The sequence below is a fragment of the Nothoprocta perdicaria genome, unplaced genomic scaffold, assembly GCF_003342845.1.
Source record: "Nothoprocta perdicaria isolate Ctin4 unplaced genomic scaffold, notPer1 scaffold_30, whole genome shotgun sequence".
Taxonomy (NCBI): domain Eukaryota; kingdom Metazoa; phylum Chordata; class Aves; order Tinamiformes; family Tinamidae; genus Nothoprocta; species Nothoprocta perdicaria.
This window is the reverse complement of record NW_020455533.1, coordinates 5177523-5200104: the sequence shown is the minus strand read 5'-3', so window position 1 is coordinate 5200104 and position 22582 is coordinate 5177523. Positions and strand designations below refer to the sequence as shown.

Below are 22582 nucleotides of genomic sequence, written 5' to 3'. Positions count from 1 at the left end.
AAAAAAAAAAAAAAAAAAAGAAAAAGAATCCCAAAAAAGACAGAAGCAGATGCCGCGACGTTGGACCCCATGACGGAAGCTCACCTGTAAACTACCTTGCTAGCTAGCCAAGAACATACCGGACTCACCTCTGCTCCAAAGGATATCCAAAAACGGGAAGGACCCAAACGTTTCTCCACTGCCAAAGTTCGTTTCGCTCCAGGGCCGCCGGCGCCGGCTCCGCGGCATCGCCCCGCGGCGCCTCGCGAGCTGCTCTCAACGCAAGGACGCGATGATGATGATGATGATGATGATGATGATGATGATGATGATGATGATGGAGAGGAAGGGCAGCACGGCCAGTGCCCCACTACCTCGCCGCCCCGGGGCAGAGGAGCTGCTGCGAGGCCCTTGGCCGCCCGCCTCGTGCCACCTTGGCGCTCGCTGTGCCCGCTTTGCAGCGAGCAGGGCCCCGGGCGGCCGCTGCAGCCCCCCGTGGACCTCGGGTGCTGCTGGGTTGCTTTTAAATGCCGGGTTTTCTTTTTTTTTTTTTTATTTTAATTCCGCTCCTTGCACCGGATTTGTTTTTCACGACGCTCTCCAGGAGGAAAGCAACGGCGAGGGACCCGCAGCGCCTTCCTCGCCGACAATGAGGAGGAGGAGGAGGAGGGAAGGGAGGAAGAAAAGACGATGTAGATTATTTTGTATTTCTTGCGCCATTGTACAAAGCGCAGAGGACGGGAGTGCAATACGGAAAGTCCCACGGCTCCGCGAGGAGGGAGGCCGGAGCACAGCCCGGCACAGCCAGGGCGCGAATGCTGTATGTTAATGTGAATGTAAATAGTGTTTGCAGAGGTCCAAAAATAATAATAATGATGATGATGATGATAGTGATAATAATGAGAGACATTTGCCAAATAAAAGATGATGAGAAACCACTGGAGGATGTGACGTTTAGGAGCTAGGTTGAACTGAAAGGACGCAGGATTCGCGTGCTYGGTGAGGAGCTTTAGTTTCCGCATTTGCAGACACCATCCTGTGCGTTTGYGCTGGCTTTGCCCGGTGCCCTTGGGCAGGGGCCGGCTCTCCCGCTCCGCTGGGGTGGGAAACTGCTCCAGGGATCCCAGCGGCTCCCAGCCCCGCTGAGCTCCCTCGCCAAAGGGTCCTGCTGCCTCCCGAGACCTTGGGGCAGGGCTGTGTGCACCCCGAGACCTCGAGGTAAGGCTGAGTGCACCCCAAGACCTCGCAGTAGGGTTGCATGGCCATGCAAGCCAAGACCTCAAGGCAGGGCTCAGAGCACCCTGAGACCTCGTCCGTCCTCAAGGCAGGGTTGCATGCATCCCAAAGCCTCTCAGTAGGGTTGCATGGCACCCTGAGACCTCGAGGCATGGCTGCATGCACCCCGAGACCTTGGGACAGGGTTGCATGCACCCTGAGACCTCAAGGAAGGGTTACATGTACCCCGGACCTTGGAGCAGGGTTGCATGCACCCTGAGACCTCAAGACAGGGTTGCATGCACCCCAAGACCTCGAGGCAGGGCCACATGCACCCCAGATCTCGGGGTAGGGCCGCATGCACCCAGGATCTCCTCCCTTGGCAGGTCAGAACTCCCCCTGCGTGTCCCCGTCCCACCGGGGCTGCGAGAGCCGCGCCGGGGGCCCCTCGAGCGCCGTTCACTTTATTTATGGTGTGGCATATGTATTATTGTCTATTTTTCTTACGTTTCCTGAGAAGAGGTAATATATGAGTATTGCAGATGCACCTGCTGCGGGGCCGCTGCTCTCGGGGGTGTCTGAGCCTTTTCCTGCCCTCCCTGCCGTGCGTGTCCGGCCGCCGGCGCCGCTCCGGGCCCTGCTCTCTACCTCCGTCTCACCGGGAAACCGCAGGCAAGAGCATTTACACAGCGGCTCTGCTCTCGTTTCACTTCCTTTCGGCTTCGCTCCGTTTTGTTTTGCTTTCTTTTAATAAGAATAAAAATGCCCTAAAGAACCTTGCATTGAAACCAAAAGCGGAGGGAGGGAGGGGACGGGCGGCGCGGTGCTCGCAGGCGGCCAGCCCCGGATAGACAGCTTTAAAGAGTGATATTCCCAAAAATTAGCAATGAGGGGAGGACAGCGGCGCGGGGGCAGCTGCTGGAGGGCTCACGGGGGTCCTGCTGGCCTGGAAGCCTCTGGGCAGAGGGGCTGGGAGGGCACGGAGGAGGCGGCTGGAGCGGGGTGAAGCCCCTTCCTCGCATTCCCATCCCGAATGCCAGCTGAAACCAAAGTGCCACCCCGGGAAGCAATGCAGAGCCATCCTCCCCCTGCCCTATGCCCGGCTGGGCAGCCCCGGCCAGGGCTTCACTCACGCCGCGCTCCTCTCCTCTGGCTCACGGCCATCCCGGGAGCAGTGCCCTTCTCCTCCTGGATCCCATTCGGGGCTCCGCGCGTGGCTGCCCCGTCTCCGGCTACGGGGATGCTCCCGCGGGCATCGGTTGGGGATGCTCGGCGCAGGGATGCGGGCCGGGGCGCTGGAAGCCAGGGGGGCCTGCCCTGCCACGCTCCCCCCGCCAGCCTAGAGAGATGACGTGATAGGACTTTCCTTCGGCATGCTGTCCCCCCCCTTGCTGTTTCCTGCTTTCTCTAAGTGTACTGTATGTTTGACCTGTGCAAGATGTAAACTTTATGATTCAGGTTCTGTCTGTTCTTAACTCTGTATCTGCGTAATAAAGACAATTTAATATCACCCAGAGGGCTCCACAGCCTCTGCTTGAGCTTGGCCCCCGTGCACCTCACCACACTGCAGTGTCTGTATGTCCTGGAGGTGGTGCGTCCCCCGACACCTGGCTCCGGGACAGGGTATCTGYGGTAGGTGACACTGTGGGTTGCATTCAGATTCCCCTCAAGAATTCCCCATCTGTTTGCAAAGGGATATTTTCTCCCAAGATGTTGTACCCTGCCTTGGGCTCTCCTCTTGTACTGGGGGGTCCCAGGGCCTGGGGCAGCGTTGCAACCCCYCTGGTTGCAGCACTGCGCGGTCCCCTGCTCAGAGAAACAGCCGCGATGTCCCCCAGCGTGGCCACCACCGGTGACCAACCTGGCCGGGGACTCGAACCTGCGACTCGTCGAGGGGCCGCTGCGCCCCCGCCCTACCGCCGCGGGGCGGGGCCTCGCGGCGCGCCCTGCGCTGATTGGCTACTGATGTATGATAAGTGGCGCGCCGGCGCGAGAGGGGCACGTGGTGGCGGGAGATCCGCACGTGGCGCCGCGCAGCCGGATACGAGGAGGGAGCAGCATGTTCGGGGCCCGGGCCAGGTAGGGCCCGGTTCGGCAGGCGGTACCGTTGGTGACCCAGCTCTGTGGGCCGGGCTAGGGGTTGCTGGGCGGGACCTGGTGCAGGGGGAGGTGCTGGAATTCCAGGCTCCTGGCTGGATCAACTTCTCGTTTGGAGGCAGGAGAGTTTGTTGCTTTGTGAGCCCAGAGGAGGRGATGAAACCTGGTAGTAGGTAGGTCAGCCTTTAATTGTGTGAGGCTGGAATCCATGCTGTCCCTGCATAGAGCCTGGGAGCTCTTCTTTTGGGGCAGATTCTGCCTCCCCTTCCCTTGACCTCARTGAAGTAATAATACTTGGGCTTCCCAGTCCCTTCCATACCCTTCCATATGGGGAAGTGGTGCAATACACATGCACCAAACAGCCTTCTTTAGCCTCCTTTAGGCAAGCCTGCCTGCAGCTCTGGGAGTGAGCTCCTTTGGATGCTGTTCTTCCTTCTGGGAGAAGTGTCTTCAAAGCCTTTGCCTGTGTGGTGAACTATTCCTTGCTCATGGCTCCTCTCCRTACCCAGCCCTCTCTTTCTGGACACTTCTGGGATTTGGTGGCAGGACCCACCATCCCTGGCAGCAGTGGAGGAGTCCTGGGATGTGACAGAGATGCCAGCTCTCCAGAAGACCCCAGAGGAAGACTTGGACCTGAGCAATCTGGAGGGGGACAGTGCGGAGGAGCTGGGTGTGCAGGACCCAGTGAGTGTTTCGTGAATTATGAAATCCATTTTCACTATTTTACAAGAAAATGGCATAATTTCTACCCCTCTGTTCAACTATTCCCCAAAATTAGGAATAAGAGTTATCTTACTTATGATGTCTGTCATCAAAGCTGTAATTGAGCTGCCACTCTCCTGCTGTAGAGCTTTCCCCATTGAGCTGTGTCTGCCTGAGCTTAAGTAAATGGCTACTAGTCATCACTAGTTTGAATTTTTGGGTACATCTGGTATTCCCAGTGCTGCTGGGTCATCTCTGCTCCAGCAAATGCTGTTTTCTTCTCTCTTCTCTCTTGTGAAGATAAGAGCTGAACTTCCCTTTCTTGAGGCAGCTGTTGTCCCCAGTACCCACTACCCCGAGCCTGGATGCCCTGTGCAGATGCTTCGTGCAGGGCTGTGACTTTGCAGCCTGACCTGGGGAGTGGGATAAAGGCACATGCTGCTCACACAAGTCTTGGTTTGCATTTCAGGAGTTGGAGGCCATCAAAGCCAGAGTGCAGGAGATGGAGAAGGAGGAYGAGAGGCTGAAGGAGTTGCAGCTGGAAGCAGAGAGGCGCTTCCTCATGAGCTCGGAGGCAGGTACGGGCTGTGGCTGGGTGCTGCTCCCTCCACCAAGGACACCCTGAGGGCYGGGGTGTCCATCAGAACAGGACTGTGCAGCTCTGCCTCTCTCAGCACTCCTCGGTGTTCTGTCAGCTGTGGACTGCATGTGTCCTTAGCAGGACATGGTGCTAATTTGAGTTATATCCAGTCTTGCCTTCCACCTCTACAGGCCAAAATTCAGTAAATTAATGAATAAATTGCTTTTTTCTGGAGAGATAAAAGCCAAAGGGTGGAGGATGAGGCTGTTGTAGGTCATTTGGGAATGCCCAAACCCAAACAGAAGTGTGGACATGGGGAGCTTGCAGTAATCAGRGCTGAGAGCATGGAGCTGCTTGGTTGCAGCTGTGCAAGAGGGTTCCTGCTCCTCCACCSGATGCTTAAGGGCAACCCTTGTCTCTGCAGGTCTGTTCCCAAAGACAACAGAGGAGAAAATAGAGGTTGATCAGCGATCCATCTATGTGGGCAATGTAAGTAGGAGCCACGTGTGCTGTTCCAAATCCTGGACTTGGGTTTTCAGACCAGGTGATTAGGGTGATGCCTTTGCTTCCCTGAGTTACAACCTGTATCACAGATGTCCTGGGGACATAAGTGATGCAGAGCTTTGGTGACTCTCAGCCTTGGAAAAGACCCCTCTGGGTGAGTGCATGGTGGCCTTGGCTTGCTCAGGAGACAGCAAGGCCTTAGTTAAGGATAAACTGAGCCCTGGTCTTGGTCATCCAGGTGGTGCCTCTTTCCTTGCAGGCAGAGGTGACCTGTGACAGTGCAAATCTGGGTGCAGTGGTGACATGAGCATGCTAGTGAGGATTTCCCTGCTGTTGGGGAAGGGATGAGGTGTTTGCAGAGGGCTCTTAAGGGCTCCCCTTGCCCTGGAGAGCTCAGGCTGGCAGAGGCTCTTGGTGGTGCTTGAGGGGCTGGAACTGTTGTTGCAGGTGGACTATGGTGGGACTGCGGAGGAGCTGGAGTCTCATTTCAACAGCTGTGGGCAGATCAACCGGGTGACCATCCTCTGTGACAAGTTCTCGGGACACCCCAAAGGGTCGGTATGGTGCATGGGGCCTGGGTTGGGGTGGGCTAGGGGTGCCTGAGGGTGCTGCCYTGGCTCAGACCCTGTGCTCCAAGGCTTTGGGAACAGCCATGTGTCCTGCCTTGCTGTGTGCTGTGGTTTGAGGTTGTTCCTCTCCACCCTGTTGCTCTGCAAACAGCACTGCTGGCCCCAGGGGAGGAGGTGGTTCCTCCAAAGCTGCCAGCTTGAGGGCTGCAGCCCTTTGCCTGAGACACCAAGCTTGGTTGAAACTCCCAGTGCAGAGAAGGGGGTTGTGCTGCTGTGAGTTAGTGGCCTCAGCACAAGCCCTGGCAGAAAGGCTTTCTAAATGAGGCCCTATGCAATGCCATGGTCCTATAGAAGGAGCTGCTGAGTCCCTGGAAAGCAGCTCACTGTGACCCACTGCATGCAGAGGGCAGGACCTGGTGCTGCCAGCACCCGAGTGCTGGGAGGTGCCTGGTGTGCACTGGGAGGCACCTGGGCCCTGTGCCCCTCGGCCTGGGGAGGGTCCCCAGGTGGAAGTCAGTGCTGGTTCATTTGGGTGTTGTGTGGAGGGCAAGAGCCTGACCTTCCAGGGCCTGCAGAGCTGTGTGTGTGCTGAGCCGTGGCTGCTGCTGGCCTGCAGAGCGTGTCTGGCTGCCCTTTCCACGAGTGCTGCACTTGCTGTGGTGCTCAGCCCCACTGCATGGGATGAGTGGTCCCCACGGAGCAGCTTTGCAGTGGGAAGCCACCGGATTCATCTCCTGAGCCTGCTGCAGGGCAGACCGGCTGGCTTGCAGGAGCCTTGTGGCATCTCTGGGTGTGCAGGGGGCTGGGGAAGGGGCTGGTGGCAGCCGCTGTGCTGGGGCTGTCCCCACGGCGGGGCTCGCACCTCTCCCCTCGCAGGTACGCCTACATCGAGTTCGAGGAGAAGAGCTCYGTGAAGGCGGCGGTGGAGCTGGACGAGAGCACGTTCAGAGGCCGCATCATTAAGGTAGGAGCTGGATGAGCCTCTGGGACAGTGCCCCTGTCCCCAGCCCTGCAGCGCTGGCAGTGACTGAGGTGCCTCTGCCTTCCAGGTGCTGCCCAAGAGAACCAACATGCCAGGCATCAGCAGCACCGACCGCGGCCGGTACCGCGGCCGCTTCCACGCCCGGGGAGGGCTCTCCCAGCGCGGAGGCTACTACGGCGGGCAGGTGCGAGGGAGGACGTACAGGTGAGCGTGGAGCCTCTGCACGCCTGGGCCGAGCAGGGCAGCCCCAGGGTGCTGGGGGAGCTGGTGCTGCACGGGGCTCTGCAGCCTCCCACCCAGTGTGGGGAGGAGGGAGAAGGGCCCTGGCAGGAGCCTCCTCCTGGAGGTCTGTGCTGGAAATGTCTCCTGCTGTCTCGTGCTGTTAGTGTCACCCACCAGCTGGCCTCACGGGCCTGTAGGCAGCTGAAATTGCAGAGGACAGAAGTGAGCAGCTAGCGATGGGCCAGCAAACGGGTGCCCAGCGCTTGTGGCACCTGCAAGAGTCTGTCTGCTGCTGCCCTGCTGTCCCTTGTGTCCCCAGAGGGGCCTGGAGCTGCTCTCCATCCCTGAGGTACGGTGCTGTGTTTGTTCCTGTCTAGGGGTCGGGCAAGACTGTTGCCTTGGTATTTTCCATACTAAAAGGAGGACTGGACTATCCTGGTGGTGCCAACAGGACTGCGAAGAAGAGGAGGGATTGCAGAGATTAAAAAAAAAAAAAAGCCTGCCGAAGCCAAAAAAAGATTAATTTTAAAATGCCATCTGCCTGGCCATGAGGATTACTCAGGAGGCAATCGCGTGCTGTGCAGCTGGAGCGCCGAGCTGTTGAAGGGAAGCCGATCTGTTCTACCTGCACGGGGCCAGATCCCTGGCAGCCTGGGGGGGGTGGGGGTGGGGACACCTTAGGAAACTGCATTTTTGTGATGGAAACAGTCTCCTTCCTGCCAGAAAGCATCCTCATCCTCAAAAAGAGCTTTTGCAGACCATCAGTTTGATTTCCCCCTCCCTTAGCAAAGGGCCCTACCTGAGGATTTGGCCTTTGTGGGTCTATTTTCTTAGCTTGCTGCTGTCCTACACCAAGGAGGGGAAAAGCATTTCTGGTTGTTTCTCTGGAAGCTTCTGCTGGGGTTGCCCAAGACCTGGTTGTCAACAACCCCTTTTTTCCTCCCCTTTCCTTTGGAAGCAGAGGGGAGGRAACAAGGGGTACAGCTAACATGTCTCGCTTCATTTCTGGTGGTAGCAGCATTTCGGAGTAGCCTTCACTGTGGTGAGTTGAGCTCCGATCTCCCTCTTTGCTCCTGTCACCATTCCTGGTCTGATCCCTGTTCGGGGATCAGCTGGATTAGTGGATTGGGATAAAGCACAGGGAAGGAGTCTGCTGGTAGGGAACTTGGGCTGCTGGGCAYTTGCCCTTGCTGCTGCTCTCGTCTTCATGAGCATGGCAACTGCTCATTTTTAAAGGAAAAAAATATTTGTGTTAAAAGAGGTGGGTTGGGAATTCCAGCCAACAGTGTTACTGTGTTAAGTTCTGCATTAAAATTTTTATTATGTAATTCTTGCACTAATCTTTCAGGATCCTGGTCTAGGATTCCTCTAACCCAGATGCAACTTTGGACTCGTAAAGCAGCTTTTCACAGCTCAAGGGACTCTGCCAGTCTGTAACTCCTGCTGTTTTTTTTTTCCTTAGTATCTCAGGGGTTTCTAAAGCTTGGTGCTTGACTCTTGATTTTGCACTTTCTGCAGTATGGGCCATGCTGGTAAAGCTGGCCTTGCTTTCTTGATCCAAGCTACCTCTAGGCTCAGGCTGTAAAATCTTCTTTTTCTAGGACTTTAAACTTCCCATTAATAGGTTTTGTAAATTCTTGAAGCTTAATTTTTTATCAAAAACTATTTTGAGTGTATGGACTACTCTGTAATGGCTTGTGGAAATGTTGAACTCCAGTCTCTGCAAGTGAAAAGAGCACTTTTATATAGACATATTTCAGAATAGCCATGTACAGCTGTGCCTTGTTTAGATGGTGGGAGAGGCTCAAATATTTTAATCTCCCATTATTTGACAGGTTGTTGTTGAGTAAATGTATTTAAGTTCTGTTTGAGAAGGTATTGTAAATGTCACTTATTTTTAAAATAAATGATCCTGCTGTGTGAACTTCATCTGCAGTGAGACCACACTGGCTGTGAGCTGACACAGCACTGACCTGGCTTTGTGCAGCCTCCTTGTATCCTTTGGATACATAGTTTTGTGTTTTTCAGTGGTTTTTTTTTGTGCATTTAACTGATTAGGTGCTGGTATTGTAGACTGCTGCCTCAGTGCTGGAAGCAGCATGTGCTGGATTTCAAAGAGTAAATGCAGTGACTGTTCTGGGGGAGCTGCTTCGGCTTAAATTTGGCTTTTTTGGGTGCTAAGCACCTCAGGTGACGAAGAGTAAGGCAGTGTGGGCAGGGAAGAGCACATGGAGCAGGAAGAAGGGTGYATCAGAGGTGCTGAGGAGCTGCCAGCACCTGTGGCCTCTGCTCCTRCAGTATTAGTGCAATGCACAAGTGACTGTATCTGCTTCTGCCTGCCTTTTATTGTGTAAACACCTGATTTGGTGGTCTTGAGTTAAAACAGCAGGGAGCTGCAGTGGGAGGAGATGCCAATGGAGATCAGCCTGGGATGAGTCAGGCAGCTGTGCAATCCTGATATCTTAATCTCTTGGCATGGATTTATCCTAACTGCACTACCTGTGCTCCTTGACCTGCCCTAGAAATACTGCTGCAAGTGCAAGTGGCTACCTGAGTAAGGTGAAAAGTGATAAGAGGAAACAGTCAGGTGCAAGTCATCCCAAAAAGTCCTGCCCAGGAGACAAGATTAGTGGGGGACTTGGTCATGTTCAAGGTAGTCCTTGGAGACCAACTGTTTGCTCTGCTTGCCAAAGCTCCAAGTACATGAACAGGGGCTGGCTGTGAAGAAATGTGGATCCTTTGGCTGACCTATGCACTGTTCCCTCTTTCCAAGAACTACTGGACTAAGTACACACATCCGAGTGGTCCTGGCTAGGGGAGAAATGGAACAGGGAGACCAAATGCTTGAAGGAAGTACTGCTCCTAACATTCCTGCTGGAATGAACAGCGTGGAGCAGCAGCTAAGGGGCTGGCAAGCAGCAATGTGACTACTTGTTGCTGGTGTGTGCCTTGGACACTGGAGCTGCACCAGTGTTGGAAGAACAGTTGTTGCTAGCTGTGCCTTTCAGCTGACTGAAATCTAGGTTGATCCCAGTAATCTCTTAGCTATCTCTTGTGCAGCTGTCCTTGTTCTAATCATAAGCACAGCAGGAATTGCTGTTATACAAAGCCCAATTTCTAGGGAAGCATGTGAGTTGCATAGGGAGCACAGCTGCGTGCATTTCTGTAGGGAATGAACCTCCTGTCTGACACGGCTGACCTTTATGAAGGAAGAGCTGGCTTGTACCTGTTGCCTGGAGGCAAAACCAAAGCTGAACAGTGAATTTTGCTCTACTCTGCTAAAGCAGAAATGCATGCGGACCTCACAAGTGGCAAGTTTATTTTACACAGAATCAATGTAATATATTACACAGAAGAAAGACAATATATACATCAGTTCTTAGGCATGCTCTGGCTCCCAGGGAATGTTCTCACCCTCAGAAGAGAAGGGGCAGTCTTAGCACACCTGCATCATCATGGAGGTCACTGTATTATCAAAAGCTCTGAAGAAAGAAAAAAAAAATGTTAAAGGAAGTCAAAATTCTGCACACCAGATCTTCGTTGTAATACCAAAAATGCCTACAATTGCCAAAAAAGCTGCTTTTTCCAGGGCTGAATAGGTGGTTTCACTTTACCTATAAGATGCYGAGTAAACAAGGACTTGTTATTTTAAGTTGAAAGCAGCACATATTTTAGAAGCTGTTCTTGCCTGGCAAGACATTACAAAAACTTGCTCTGGAATTCCAGCTGAGAAATGGGGATGCAGCTGGTCTCAAATATAAAGATTAATGCATTTTGGGGGGCCATTCAGTCCTTCCGTAAGGACAAGAAGAATTGCTGCTGCTTACCATTACCTGACCTATTTACCTATGTTGCAGTAAAATRGGTAACTGGTTTTGTCTCTTACTCTCTGGAATCAGTATTTCCAAATCCAGTTCTGAGGTGAGAATTTTCAGGGTGGCCCTTAATGAGAACAGCAGAGTTTTCTATGATGCAGTAATGGCCCAAAGAAAACATTGCTTTTAAGGAGTTTCAGCACCCCCAGCTGCACTGGTCAACCATGGGGGTTACAATCTTAGTCCCCAAATCAATCAGTCCCCAATCAAGTCCCCAAAAGATAACAACACTCAGAATGTGTGCTGTGGTCTGCGCACTTACCTGGAATGGATGCGGTCCCCAGGGTTATAAAAAGGGTTGCACATTATGTCTGTGTATGAATTATGCAGCTTTCGGAACATCTGAAAAGGGATTTTAGTTTAATTACTTTTTGTTGCTGCTTTCTCGGCATTTTGTGAATAAGTGGAAGTAGCAAAAGTACTGATGTGACTGGTTGCCTTCTGATTTCCTGCACTTACGCTGCGGATCTCATTGTCTCGGAGGGCTGTGTTTGAAGAATCCACCACCATAACAAACTTCACCTTGGAATTTGTCACGTAGCCATATCTACACAGCTGTTAAGGAATTTGCTTCTGACCCGCTAGAGGCTTGGAAAGCAACTCAAACAAGTCTGGAATATAGTCAAAGAAACCAGGGAAGGCYGTGTTCATACCGTACCCAGCACATAACTGGGAATACAGGAAGCAAGATGCTAGATTGCAAGAACAACACTCCCCTTTTTACCTTAGTTCTATTAACTTTTGCTGTCTCACAAAGGTCACAGCTGGGGCTAATTCAGGCYTAATTTAAAGGAAAAATAATTAAGTTTGCTGTCATACTGACTGGTAATACACACTTTGTAATCTCAGAAGCAGCGTCTCACTAGCTCTTTTGGTAGCAGTTTATCTGTTCAWAAGAACTTTTTCAGTGTCCCTTCTGCTGGTCATTCCTATCTGGGTGACCACTGAGACACAGACCATCTAATACCAGCCAGTGTGACCGGTAACTTCAGAAATGAACAGCCAATCTATGAAAATGCRGAAATCAGGTCTGTTAAGGCAGACCTCTTCCACCCATGGGATGGAACATGCTAAAAGGGGCGCCTTGGTCTATGTAAAAGCCCAGCCCTCTGATTCCTTAGTTTAAAACTGCACTGGAGGCTGCAGAGAAAGAAGAGAAGACGAGAAGGGGAAGATGCCGCCGGGCACTGGACGGATACACTTTGTAGTCCTCTGTCGGGTAGAGGAGCCCCAGGTAGAGCTCCCTCTGATCCACCAGAGCCTTGCCCATGGCCGAGATCTTCTCATCCACCACGTCGAGGGAGGTGTGCACGGTGTAGTGGAACTTCAGCTCGTTTTCCGTCGGGACGCTTCGGATGTACAGGGGATAGTTCTGCCGAGGAGCACAGCTCTGTTGCCCTCACCCTGCTCTGGTGACACAGGGTCAGCCGYGGCTCTGCTGTCCCCTTCCAGCCCCACAACCTCAGTCCTGGCCCTGCTGCCCCAATCAGGCCCCACACGCTCAAGAGGGACCCCACAGCCTCAACCCCAGCCCCACTGACCTGCTCAGGTGTCACAGCCTCAATCCTGGCCCTACTGCCCTGTTCAGGCCCCACTGCTCAGCTCGGGCCCCATAACCTCGGCTCCAGCCCGCTGCCCCACTCCGGCCCCACAGCCTCAACCCCGGCCCCACTGCCCCACTTCACCCCCATGGCCTCAGCTGCGGCCCTGCTGCCCCACTCCGGCCCCACAGCCTCAACCCCGGCCCCACTGCCCCACTCATGCCCCACAGAGCCACGTCCCGCTTCCCTAACACCTGCAACCCACAATCCTGGCCCCAGCGCCYCATTCGGGCCCCACCTTCCCAGGCCCAGCCCCACCACCCCACTGAGGTCCCACGGCCTCAACTCCCGTCCCAACACCCCGCCCGGGTCCCGCCGCCCCGGCGCCACCTCCTTGGCGATCACGGCGATGCACACCGCCATCTTGGCGCCGCCCCCTCGCCCCGCCCCGCGCGCGCGGCGCCACGTGACGCGGCGCCCGCTCACGTGACGCGGCGGCGGTTGCCATGGCGAGGGCGCTGGTGGCGCTGGTGGCGCTGGGCCTGTGCTGGGCCCCGGGCCCCGGTGGCGCCGCCGCCGCCGCCGCCACCGCGCGGCCCAACCTGCTGCTGCTCCTCATGGACGACGTGAGTGCGCGGCCCGCGCCGCCCCGCGCGGGGAACGCCGCGCGACACCGGCGGGGAAGTGGCCTCGTGGGGGAGGGGAGACTTGTCGTGGCGGGCGGGGGTCGTCGAGGGAACGCGTGGTGTGGTGGGGGGGGTCCTCAGGGGGACACTTGTCACCTGTTGGCACCCCTTGGGGAAGGGGACACTTGTCATTGAGGGCTTGTGCTTGTCACCGAGAACAGTAAGTTGGTGTGTGGGGGGTGTTTGTCACCGGGGAGGTGTCTAGGGGGCCTGGGGACACCCCTTGTCCCCTTGTCACCAGAGAGGCCCTTCTGTGTGCGGGGACTGGGGACATTGTCCCGAGGTGAGCACTGCCTGGGGGAGAGGAGGACGTTTGTCACCAGAAAAGTGTCCTTTGTGGGGACAGCTGTCACAGAGGRGAGTCCCATGGGGCAGGGGACACTTGTCACCGCAGGAGAGGTTTGGAGAGCGCCTTGCAGGTTCAGTTGCCTCCTTGCGCTCCCCCCAGCTGCCCCTCGCCCCTCCGAGCAGCACCATCCCTTCCCAGGGTCACAGTTTCTGGGATCCCTTCCCGAGGATCCCGGTAGGATCCCTTCCCGACACTTCCTTTCCACGTCTATAAAGTCAAGGGCACGCACGGTCGGCAGCCAGGCAGCCCCGTGCCGTGTCTGGAGGTGGAATCGTCTCGTCTTGTGGTGCGTTCATCACGATGGAGCAATTAGTTCCACTCTGCTTGGTGAAGGGTGAAGGGTTCCTCTTGCTGGCACTGGGGAGAAGAGGGATGTTCTGCTTTTCCAAGTCTCAACAGAGTTACCCTAAACTCAAGGCTTGCTTTTATCACTTGCAAAGGAATATCTGTGGCGATGTCTTCTGATAGCAGCAATGGATAAACCCAGGCCGGCCTCCCTGAGAACTGGACAAAAAGCGAATTAACTGCATTAACTTTTGATTCTGAACTGAAAAAAAGAAATGCATGGAAGAGCAAAAATCATCACAGATTTTTTCCCACCCACAAAGCCCTTYGCCTTTCCTCTCTCTCTCTCATGGTATTAGCCACAGAGGCAAGGAAACGTGGTTCCAACACAGCCTTTAAGCTGRTGGCGTCTTTCTGCCTGGCTTCATTTGTGCCGTTTTCTTGTTGTCTTTTGGGTGGGTTTGTAATAGAAATGCATCTTGTGCCATCTTAAGGTACTTGGAAAGCTAATGAGGGTGGGTGTGTGACTGGAAGGGTGTGCGAGGTCTTATCGGCTCCTTGGCTCCCTTTGACAGCACAATTCCCCTGACTATCTGGCCGTTGTTTTCACAGTGTTTCCACACTCTTGTACAAGATAATTACTTTGTAAGCCTGTTTTTAGGGTTTTTTTTTTTTGTAATTTTTTTCCTGGCCAGTTGAGCCTCCAGCAGTCTATCTGAATTTCCCGTTCAAGACTATTCCCCCCCAAGTCAGCATGTGTAATTTTTGAGATGAAAGCTCCTTGGGACAGTGATTAGCCTGTTCTAGAAGTGTTGGTGCAGCACAAGGCATGAGGAGGCACAGATCCCGACTGCAGCCTCTGTGAACTATTTATTTATTTATATACTATTCATTAAAAATACATTTCCACGGTCTTTTTTTCCCTTTGATCCTTCTGTAATTTCTGTGACTCCTTCACTGTGTGTGAATTGGAGCAGCACCGTATCCTTTTTTTCCTTTCTTTCTTGATGATAAAGATACTGAAGAAGGGAGAACTCAGAGGTGACCCTGTTGAATCCTTTTTTAATTCCACATCCTAGTGGTGTGTGATACCATTTAATTGCTCCTTCACTCAACAAGCAGCTCTGCAGCTCGCCAACAATTTTCTTCTCCAAACTGCACCACTGCCGTGTTAATGTTAGACTCTCAAATGGGACCAGACAGATGGTTTTCTAAAGCTGCACATACATTATGCCCTCCGTATCCGTTGCTCACCTGATACACATCTGTATTAAAGAGAGCTATTGCCTTTTGAAAAGCACAACATAATCTCTAGCAACCGTGGTGCCTAATTGCTCATTAAGTTGTTCTCTTCTAGAACCTTCTGTTTTAAGACACCTAGTTTTATTTGTATTATTACCAGTAATAGTTTTCAGCGATGAATTTAGACAGCACGGYGGCAATTTGCTGGCTCTCCTGGTCAGGAGCTGTTCCCTGCCCTAAACTAGGGGAAGAGCCAGGGTGAAATTATTGTCCTGCAATTAAGCAGTGACATACAATGCCTCAGGTAGGTTTTTCTCGAAATCCTGCTTTTAAAATACATGCTTTCTCTCTTTTCCTGCTGCACCACTTTTGAATTTAGGCCTTTTTCTTGTATTACTAATTATATATCCAGAGATGGATGAGTAGATGGATGGAGGGAAGGACTTGGGGTCAATGATCCAACACAACAGCAGACGTAACCAGGGTCCAAGTGGTTTGTACAGTACTGAGCACATCGTGCCACTTGCTCTGCCTCCCTGGTACCTGCACAAGGGTCCATCTTCATACCCTGCAATGGGGAAAAAAAAAGTGTTTGGGTTCTTTTCCAGCAAGGCTGCAAATTTTCCATGTCCATTAGCAAGTCRTTTAATCTCGTGTGTGCCTCAGTTTCCCATCTGCCAGGGAGAAGTCGAATAGTTCTCTGCCTCGCAGGATTTGGGAGGATAATTTCCATCACATTCGTGAAGTACTCCCTGAGTAGAGAGATGAGCACTATAAAGATTTAAAGGCGGAGGGATAAAATAAAAATGTTATGTGGGCCCAGAAGCATCGTCATTTGTTGAAAGGTAAAAGTACTTCTACATCTTTTGGTGTGTTCTTTTTGCAGATGGGTTGGGGTGATTTGGGAGCTTTTGGAGAGCCTTCTAAGGAAACTCCTAACCTGGACCAGATGGCTTCAGAAGGGATGCTTTTCCTGGATTTTTATACTGCCAACCCCCTCTGCTCTCCGTGTAAGTAAACTTTAGTTTTAAACTAGCATATAAGAATGCCACCTTCTGAGAAGATTGGGATGTTTGCCAGCATCTGACATGAACTAGCAACCAAACCAGTTATTACCCTCAGGGCAGAGTTTGCATTTGGTGCTTTGATCTTCTGTTTTGCTTTCTTTTATTTATTTTTTTGAGGGGAAAGCCTGCAATCTTTAGTTCACACAAAGCAGTGCTTTAGTCATCAAATCAGTCCAGCTGAAGGCCTTTTAAAAAATATTCCAGTTTAGTATTGCAGCCTCCATTGCTGATTTTTTTTTTTTCTCTTTTATTGTTTTGGGGTTAACAGACAAAACAGTATCTGAATTGCTGTTGAACAAAAAATAAATAAGTTGTCTGATTCTGCTGGCGTTGGTGAGACTCTCATGCAAGGAATGACAGCAGGTTGTGTCCTGCTGTTGACCTTGGTGGCTAGCTTGGTTCTTGGGGAAGGGACAAAAGAAGCACTTGCGTCTGGGAAATACAGATTTTTTTTGCTTTTTTTAATCCTTAGTGCTTTTCTTTTTGCAAGCACACAAATAAATTTTTTTTWAAAAAACTTTCTTTTTGATCTTTCATTTAGGAAATCCCTGTGCTAATGATTATCCTTTCTCAGAAAATTAATTTGAAATATGCCAAAGTCCTGCTAACTCGAGTGGTACTTCAGCATATGTTTAAAGCTAAGCATCTGCCTAAATGCTTCCTGCAGTCAGGCCCTGATTTTTATCATTGAGGATGGACAGCTTCTTTTTGTTCRCTCTTACATGACTTTTGCTCAGACAAGCTAGCCATAGCCTGTCACCAATTCGTGTTATGATTTCCTCTTAAATGTATATGCCAGGTATTCAATTTGTCAGCACTGATACAGAATGGATGTTATATTTCCTGTTGGAAGTAGTTACTTTTCAGCTGTGGATAAACTAATTTAATAGAAAGGCTAAATTCCAGTCAGGTTTGACTTGGAATGCCTCTGATGGTGTCATATCAGAGCCTGGTTATCTCACTTAGGGAGTTGTGCATGTTCTCGTGTGAGTGAGTCAGTGAGCTGTCCTTAATGCCATAATATTAAACGGAGTGGGCTTGTAAAGTCAAATGTTGTTTGTTGTCATTTGCAGCCAGGGCAGCGCTGTTGACGGGCCGGCTCCCAATCAGGAATGGCTTTTACACCACAAACGCACATGCCAGGAACGGTAGGAGCTTTATTGCAGATTTGCCTTCGTTACTTGTGTTTTGTAGGAAGATTTGCTTCAAAACAGAGGCTTGGCTTGATGGTCTTCCTTTATGCGCCTGTTGGTTGGGATACAGTGCCTCTGGTGGGGCTAGCTGATGTCTGGTGTCAGTCACTTGGGGCATATCCTTAACATCCCAGGTTAAGCCTGAGGTGTTTCTATCAGCCAGTTTCCTAACTAGGTTAGCCAGGGTGGTTTTGTAGTACCTCTGTGCTCATGGTGCTTCCAAGGAAGAGTGTCAAGTCATAATGTCCCTGTGTTCATTTTAGTTCAAAATGACAGGCAGTGTGTGAGACCATACATGCTTGGGCAAGAATCAGCAACTCCATATTAATTCACACCATCTATCACAAGCATGCTTGGCTATCTCCTTGCTAACCAAAGTCACAYCTTAAATTCTTTAGGGCCAGAAAGCTGCTGAGTGTGTGAGAGAGACTGGTTCTTTCAGCTCCTGCAGCCTAGTCATGCTCATCAACCATTTGATTTCAGCAAATGCTTTTGTTTTAGAAAGTATCAAGCAAAATTTGCAGGAATAAAAGCCAAGTGACTCTATTGCATTCTTAAGGCACTTGTTTTCTTTATGACCTCCCTCCCTTTCAAGGGCTTCACCTTCATGCTGTGCCAGCAATCCCTTTTGTTTGTTGGCCATGGTGTGGAAGTGGGTGGAGATCTCTTTTGGCTTCAGGCATGTATTTGCTGAATCAACTTGTTCTCTTCATCTTTTGGCCTCTGAGAATTAGATTTCTAAACAGTGATATTCTTGGAACATCCAACTAATTGCTATTTCTGATCTGCTTAAATAATCCTTCTAATCGAGTGGCCATTAGCTATTGACCTTGATATATGTAAGAGTCCAAAAGTATATTTTTGTTTTCCACAGCATACACGCCACAGAATATAGTAGGAGGAATCCCCGATTCTGAATTACTGCTTCCAGAGTTGCTGAAGAAAGCAGGATACACCAATAAGATCATTGGAAAATGGTAAACTTYTTTTGCTTCAAGATTCAGTTTTCAAGTGCATGTATTGTGAAGGAGGAGGRCAACTGGATTTGGGAGGAAAGGATGTCTTGAAGCTGAGATATCCATCGAATGAAATTTGTTGTAGATCTGTTTCTTTGTTGTGATTAATTTCACAACTGAGTGCTATCATTATATATACATATTGTAATTCGTGTATATATAAACACTTCACCTGTTTGGGCTTTCATCCGTGTACCATGCTACTTAATCAAAAAAAATATGCCARGGTGTCCTGTTGAAACTTGCCTTCATCACCTGCATGCTTTTTATCTTTGGCCCCTGCTATATATTGCTGTTTTGATGCAGCCGACTGAGTTGAATAAACTTTGGGGGATAGAGATGTATTCACATAGAAATAGAGATGCAGACGCATGAAGACAGTCGGTTTGATATCAGAGCTACATCGATAACCATTCACCTAGCATAGAAACTTAGAGCTGATAGTATATTCTGGTCAAGGCTATCACTTTCTTTGACTTTATTGACTTTCATGGGAGTGGTGGAATTAGCAAGGCAATACTTGAAACTGGCGTACTTATAGCATTCAAATTTCATACGAGCTTGTGGGCTGTAATGGAGTCCCACTAGGTTTGGAGATCTCTGAACAGCTAATTCACAGTTTGGGATAGTGCTATAATAAATAAATGCATAAATAGCAACTTCAAAATAGAGAAAAGTACTGCTTGGTTAAGAGAGTAATTGTTAATAAAAAGACTTCAGACAGTAGTAGTACCAAGGGGGATACTCTTTAATAAGATAATGAAATATATTTTATTTAACAGTTTCATTAACAAGTTGGAGAAAAGTGTGATTGAATTATGGTCAAATATACCAGTGCTGCTGAAATTGGAAAAGAAGCAAACTAACCTAAGACAGTGAATTATTTATTAGCACAAATCCAAACAGCAGAGTGGCCATGAAGAATCAGATCARTGGGCTGAATGCAATAAGTTGCAGTTCAGCGCTAATAAATGTAAATTCATACACCCTGGGAGAAGAAATAAACAACACAAATACAGATTGGTTTCAGGCAGTTATTTGGAAAATGGCAAATCTGGAAGAACCCGCAGTTGCAGGCAAGAAGCGGTCTAAATATGATTGTGCAGTGCAATCACTGGGCACCCAAGAATTGGGGTACTGGACAGGACTGGGGAACTGTGTTGCATAGTAGGAGTCTCTGGCATTTGTGATCACCTGCTTCCTGGAAAGGTGTAAGAAAAATGCAGAATGYAGCAGTTCAATTGGAGTCTCATCCCACTCCCTCTTAGAATTTTAAGTTGTGGTAAAGCCTAAAAAACCTCTACAGCAAAAGATTTTGCATCCTTTYAGTGTCTATTTTCAAAGACTTTTCTTGGTGTCTTGTGACAGTGAGTTCCACAGTTTCACAGTTGTTGTGTGAACCAAGTATTTTCTGTGACTGTTTTAGAATTTGTCACATATTATTAAATATTCTATTTTTCTGTTGCAAGAGAGAGAAAACAATCTGCCTTCTGCATTTCAGCAATTATTTGCAGCTCATTTGTGTCTCCTCTTTCCCTTTTTRAGTTCTCTTAGTGCTTTCTTAAAGAAAAATATTTTTTCATGTTCCTTATTATTGTGGAAACAGCAAGGAATAGCTTTATATTGCTATATATGTACATAAGGAAAGGGCAGACTCCTGCACATGAGATGTGCAGTTTTAGTTACATCACTGAGATTTGATCGTAGCTGGAATGATGATTATTTTCTGTTATAATTCATTTTGGAAAAGCTCAAAATGACACCACAGATCATTTTAGTTCAGGTAATGTATTTTATGTTCCTTATGTTCAGAAAGCGTTCAGAGGGTGATGGCACAAAGTGTGCGGGTTATAGGTGTAGATTTGTGAATTGAACCTAGAATGATAAATAGACATTTAGCTAAAAGACGTCCTGTAGAGACAGGGAGAGCATGGGCATTCTTTTTCTTCAGGATAGTATAAATGAGGAAGTGGAGAATTTGCAGTCCAGAAGTTGGAGATCAGAAAGGAACTTCCTCTTGAAGTTAAAAATAGAAATCTTTTTAAGATTTATATTAGAAAGGAGCTTTCATTGGGAGTGCCTAAAATGTATTCTATGTTCACATGTACAAGTAAAGAACTCAGTAACATTCGGTCCCCTTGTACCATTTTGGCAGCATGGAAAATCCATAAAATGAATGCAAATATAGTGGTACATTTCATGAGCTCTGCAGTGTGTTAGTGTAGAAGTGACTTGCCATAGATCAGAATCTGTAAGGGGAATGGTATGTGCCTCTCTGCCATAGCTTTGGGCAGTGTAGCCCATCAGAACAGCAGCRCGAGAGAAGACACTGATAGAAGGAAATACTGGAAAACTTAAGCCTGGACAGCAGGCTAACCAAGATATATATGCAAGCCTGGAAGAGAGTCTGCGTGGATCTGTTTACAACAAGTATAAGAAGGCTCAAGATGTTGGTCTGCAGCTATTTATTTGATTAAAATGCTTGAAGGTTTTCTTCCCAGGCAAATTTTGCCTCTTGCATGCCATTCTGATGAGATTATTATTTGCTTCTATGCAGTAGAACTTGAACTTATCTATGTCTTTTGTTCCTAGGCATCTGGGTCACAGGCCCCAGTTCCACCCCCTGAAGCACGGGTTTGATGAGTGGTTTGGATCCCCTAACTGCCATTTTGGACCTTATGATAACAAAGCAGCCCCTAATATTCCTGTGTATAGGGACTGGGAGATGGTTGGCAGGTAATTTCCTTGCTTGCCTGCCAGTTGCTTTTGATGGCCTGCAGACCATGGAGGGATTGTGTCTGCTCTGGACTAGCTCCTGGAGACATTTGCTTGCTCACTTGTGCCCTACAGACCTCCTGTGCTGATTTCAGTCTTCTCCTGGAGGCTGGTTTCATTCCCTGCTCAAAGACCTCTCTACCCCTTCTCTTCCTGTGCGTAATAATCTTGTCTGTTTGCATAACACCATTCTAGACTGCAGGCTTGCAGCCTGTACCATTCTCGCCCATGCAGTTCCGAGCCTGTTATCATCTCCTGTTATTCTCCCACTCTGCTCTTTGCCTAATTGGTGTCTCAAGATGCCTCAGCTTTCCAAGGATTTTCACAGCAGCGCAGCTTCTGATTCCAAATTTGCCTTATCTCACTGAAATCATTTATGCGTTTCTGAAAACTTTTCTCACGTATCAAACAGCTCTGTATTCAAAAATTAGCATCGTATGATTTTTCATATGATGATACTGCCCCTATTCGAACAGCATGTGATTAAATCCAGTTTTCAGACTGTTGCCTGCACTGGTATCAATATTCAGTCAGTTTTGCATGCTGATCTGTTCCCAGTAAAAAACTGGTGGCTCAGGTTTGTCCAAATCTTAAACCCCTCATTAATTTGGGTCTGCTCATTTCATTGCTTTCTTCCTTAAGAATAAAATTATTAGTGTCTATAGAGAATTGGTTGGTTATGTAAGTTACAGTTCTGACCTTTGGCTGAATGGTAACAGCGACTTGTTTGTTTATCTTAAGATATTATGAAGATTTCAATATTGATCTGAAGACAGGTGAAGCCAACTTGACTCAGATCTACCTGCAGGTACTGTCTTGTTTAATACGTATTTTTTTAACCCACAGTGACTTTTTGCTCCTTTTCATGGGGAGACTTAGATGGCAGAGGAGGATTCTGTTAAATTCATTTTTATTGTTGTTTACAGGAAGCTCTCGATTTTATTAGCAGGCAGCAGGCCAGCCAGCAGCCATTCTTTTTATACTGGGCAATTGATGCTACCCACGCTCCTGTTTATGCCTCCAAACATTTCCTGGGTACTAGTCAGAGAGGACTGTAAGTCTTTTATTTTTCTTTTATTTTTCTTCTTTTCTGGTAATTAATACCTCATGCTGTAGAAACAGGAAAACAAAGCTGGTTTATTAGATCCAGCTATGTGGATCACTTCTCAGAAGTTTTTTGTGTGTGCTGAAATACATGACCATATATTAATTAGTGAAAACTTTGCTTGGATTGTTCTTTTGCTGTAACCTGARATGAAGCTCATGTGACTAAAACGTGTTCTGGAGGTGGAGTCTAAGCTCGTTTGCCAGTTGTGTGAGTGATGAAGTGCTGAATGTGGCACAGATGATCTTTGGAAGGCATTTGGATGATTAGTGCCTGTTTTAAAAGCATATAAATCAGAGCAGCAAACAGAAAAGCATGCATGAAAAATGCAGTTTACAGGCGGCAAAGAGTAGCTGTGTGGATTTTGTGAGCCTTGCTTCTGAGGCTGCAGTTTCAAACTGACATCTATAAGCAAAATGATGTTGTTAGCTTCGAGCCTATGATGAAGTGGCTTTGTCTATATTTGAAAACATTGTAGTTTAAATTTATCTCAGTTACTCGTCTCTGTCCACAAGTGGCTTGGATCTGAACAAACTCTGGTTCTTAATATCCAAGAGAAGCTGCTTTCTGCAAGAAACATGAGTTTTTGCAGTGACAC

The 22582-nt window shown here is 49.3% G+C and overlaps 4 protein-coding genes across 4 annotated transcripts in view; 3 read left to right on the top strand and 1 right to left on the bottom strand.

The window, feature by feature from the left end:
• Positions 1–675, top strand: part of CBFA2T3 (CBFA2/RUNX1 translocation partner 3) — a 15491-nt gene extending 14816 nt beyond the window's left edge. The window contains exon 11 of the mRNA XM_026042295.1: positions 584–675. Coding sequence (XP_025898080.1) covers positions 584–675 — 92 coding nt within the window. The remainder of the gene's footprint in view (positions 1–583) is intronic.
• Positions 676–3220: 2545 nt separating this feature from the next.
• Positions 3221–7347, top strand: PABPN1L (poly(A) binding protein nuclear 1 like, cytoplasmic). The gene is made up of 8 exons (XM_026042406.1): positions 3221–3273; positions 3801–3975; positions 4463–4571; positions 4998–5062; positions 5525–5631; positions 6523–6610; positions 6696–6832; positions 7228–7347. The coding sequence occupies exons 1-8, from the start codon at positions 3254–3256 to the stop codon at positions 7265–7267; spliced, it is 741 nt and encodes a 246-aa protein (XP_025898191.1). The 5' UTR covers positions 3221–3253; the 3' UTR covers positions 7268–7347.
• A 2853-nt stretch (positions 7348–10200) lies between these two features.
• Positions 10201–12709, bottom strand: TRAPPC2L (trafficking protein particle complex 2 like). Its single transcript, XM_026042411.1, has 5 exons — positions 12657–12709; positions 11925–12097; positions 11185–11272; positions 10988–11067; positions 10201–10332 (listed from the first exon to the last, which is right to left on the bottom strand). Exons 1-5 carry the CDS (start codon positions 12687–12689, stop codon positions 10287–10289), a joined length of 420 nt encoding a protein of 139 aa, XP_025898196.1. The 5' UTR covers positions 12690–12709; the 3' UTR covers positions 10201–10286.
• Positions 12710–12859: 150 nt separating this feature from the next.
• Positions 12860–22582, top strand: part of GALNS (galactosamine (N-acetyl)-6-sulfatase) — a gene marked incomplete at its 5' end in the record, with an annotated part of 42091 nt that continues 32368 nt past the window's right edge. The window contains 7 exons of the mRNA XM_026042405.1: positions 12860–12892; positions 15715–15838; positions 16969–17043; positions 17963–18065; positions 20697–20840; positions 21621–21687; positions 21806–21933. Coding sequence (XP_025898190.1) covers positions 12860–12892; positions 15715–15838; positions 16969–17043; positions 17963–18065; positions 20697–20840; positions 21621–21687; positions 21806–21933 — 674 coding nt within the window. The remainder of the gene's footprint in view (positions 12893–15714; positions 15839–16968; positions 17044–17962; positions 18066–20696; positions 20841–21620; positions 21688–21805; positions 21934–22582) is intronic.

Excerpts from the sequence above, each read along its gene's own strand:
- TRAPPC2L (XM_026042411.1), bottom strand. The coding sequence starts at position 12,689 with ATGGCGGTGTGCATCGCCGTGATCGCCAAGGAG. Across the intron at positions 12,098-12,656 it reads TCGCCGTGATCGCCAAGGAG|AACTATCCCCTGTACATCCG; the intron begins GTGGCGCCGGGG and ends GCTCCTCGGCAG. Across the intron at positions 11,273-11,924 it reads CCGACAGAGGACTACAAAGT|ATATGGCTACGTGACAAATT; the intron begins GTATCCGTCCAG and ends ACAGCTGTGTAG.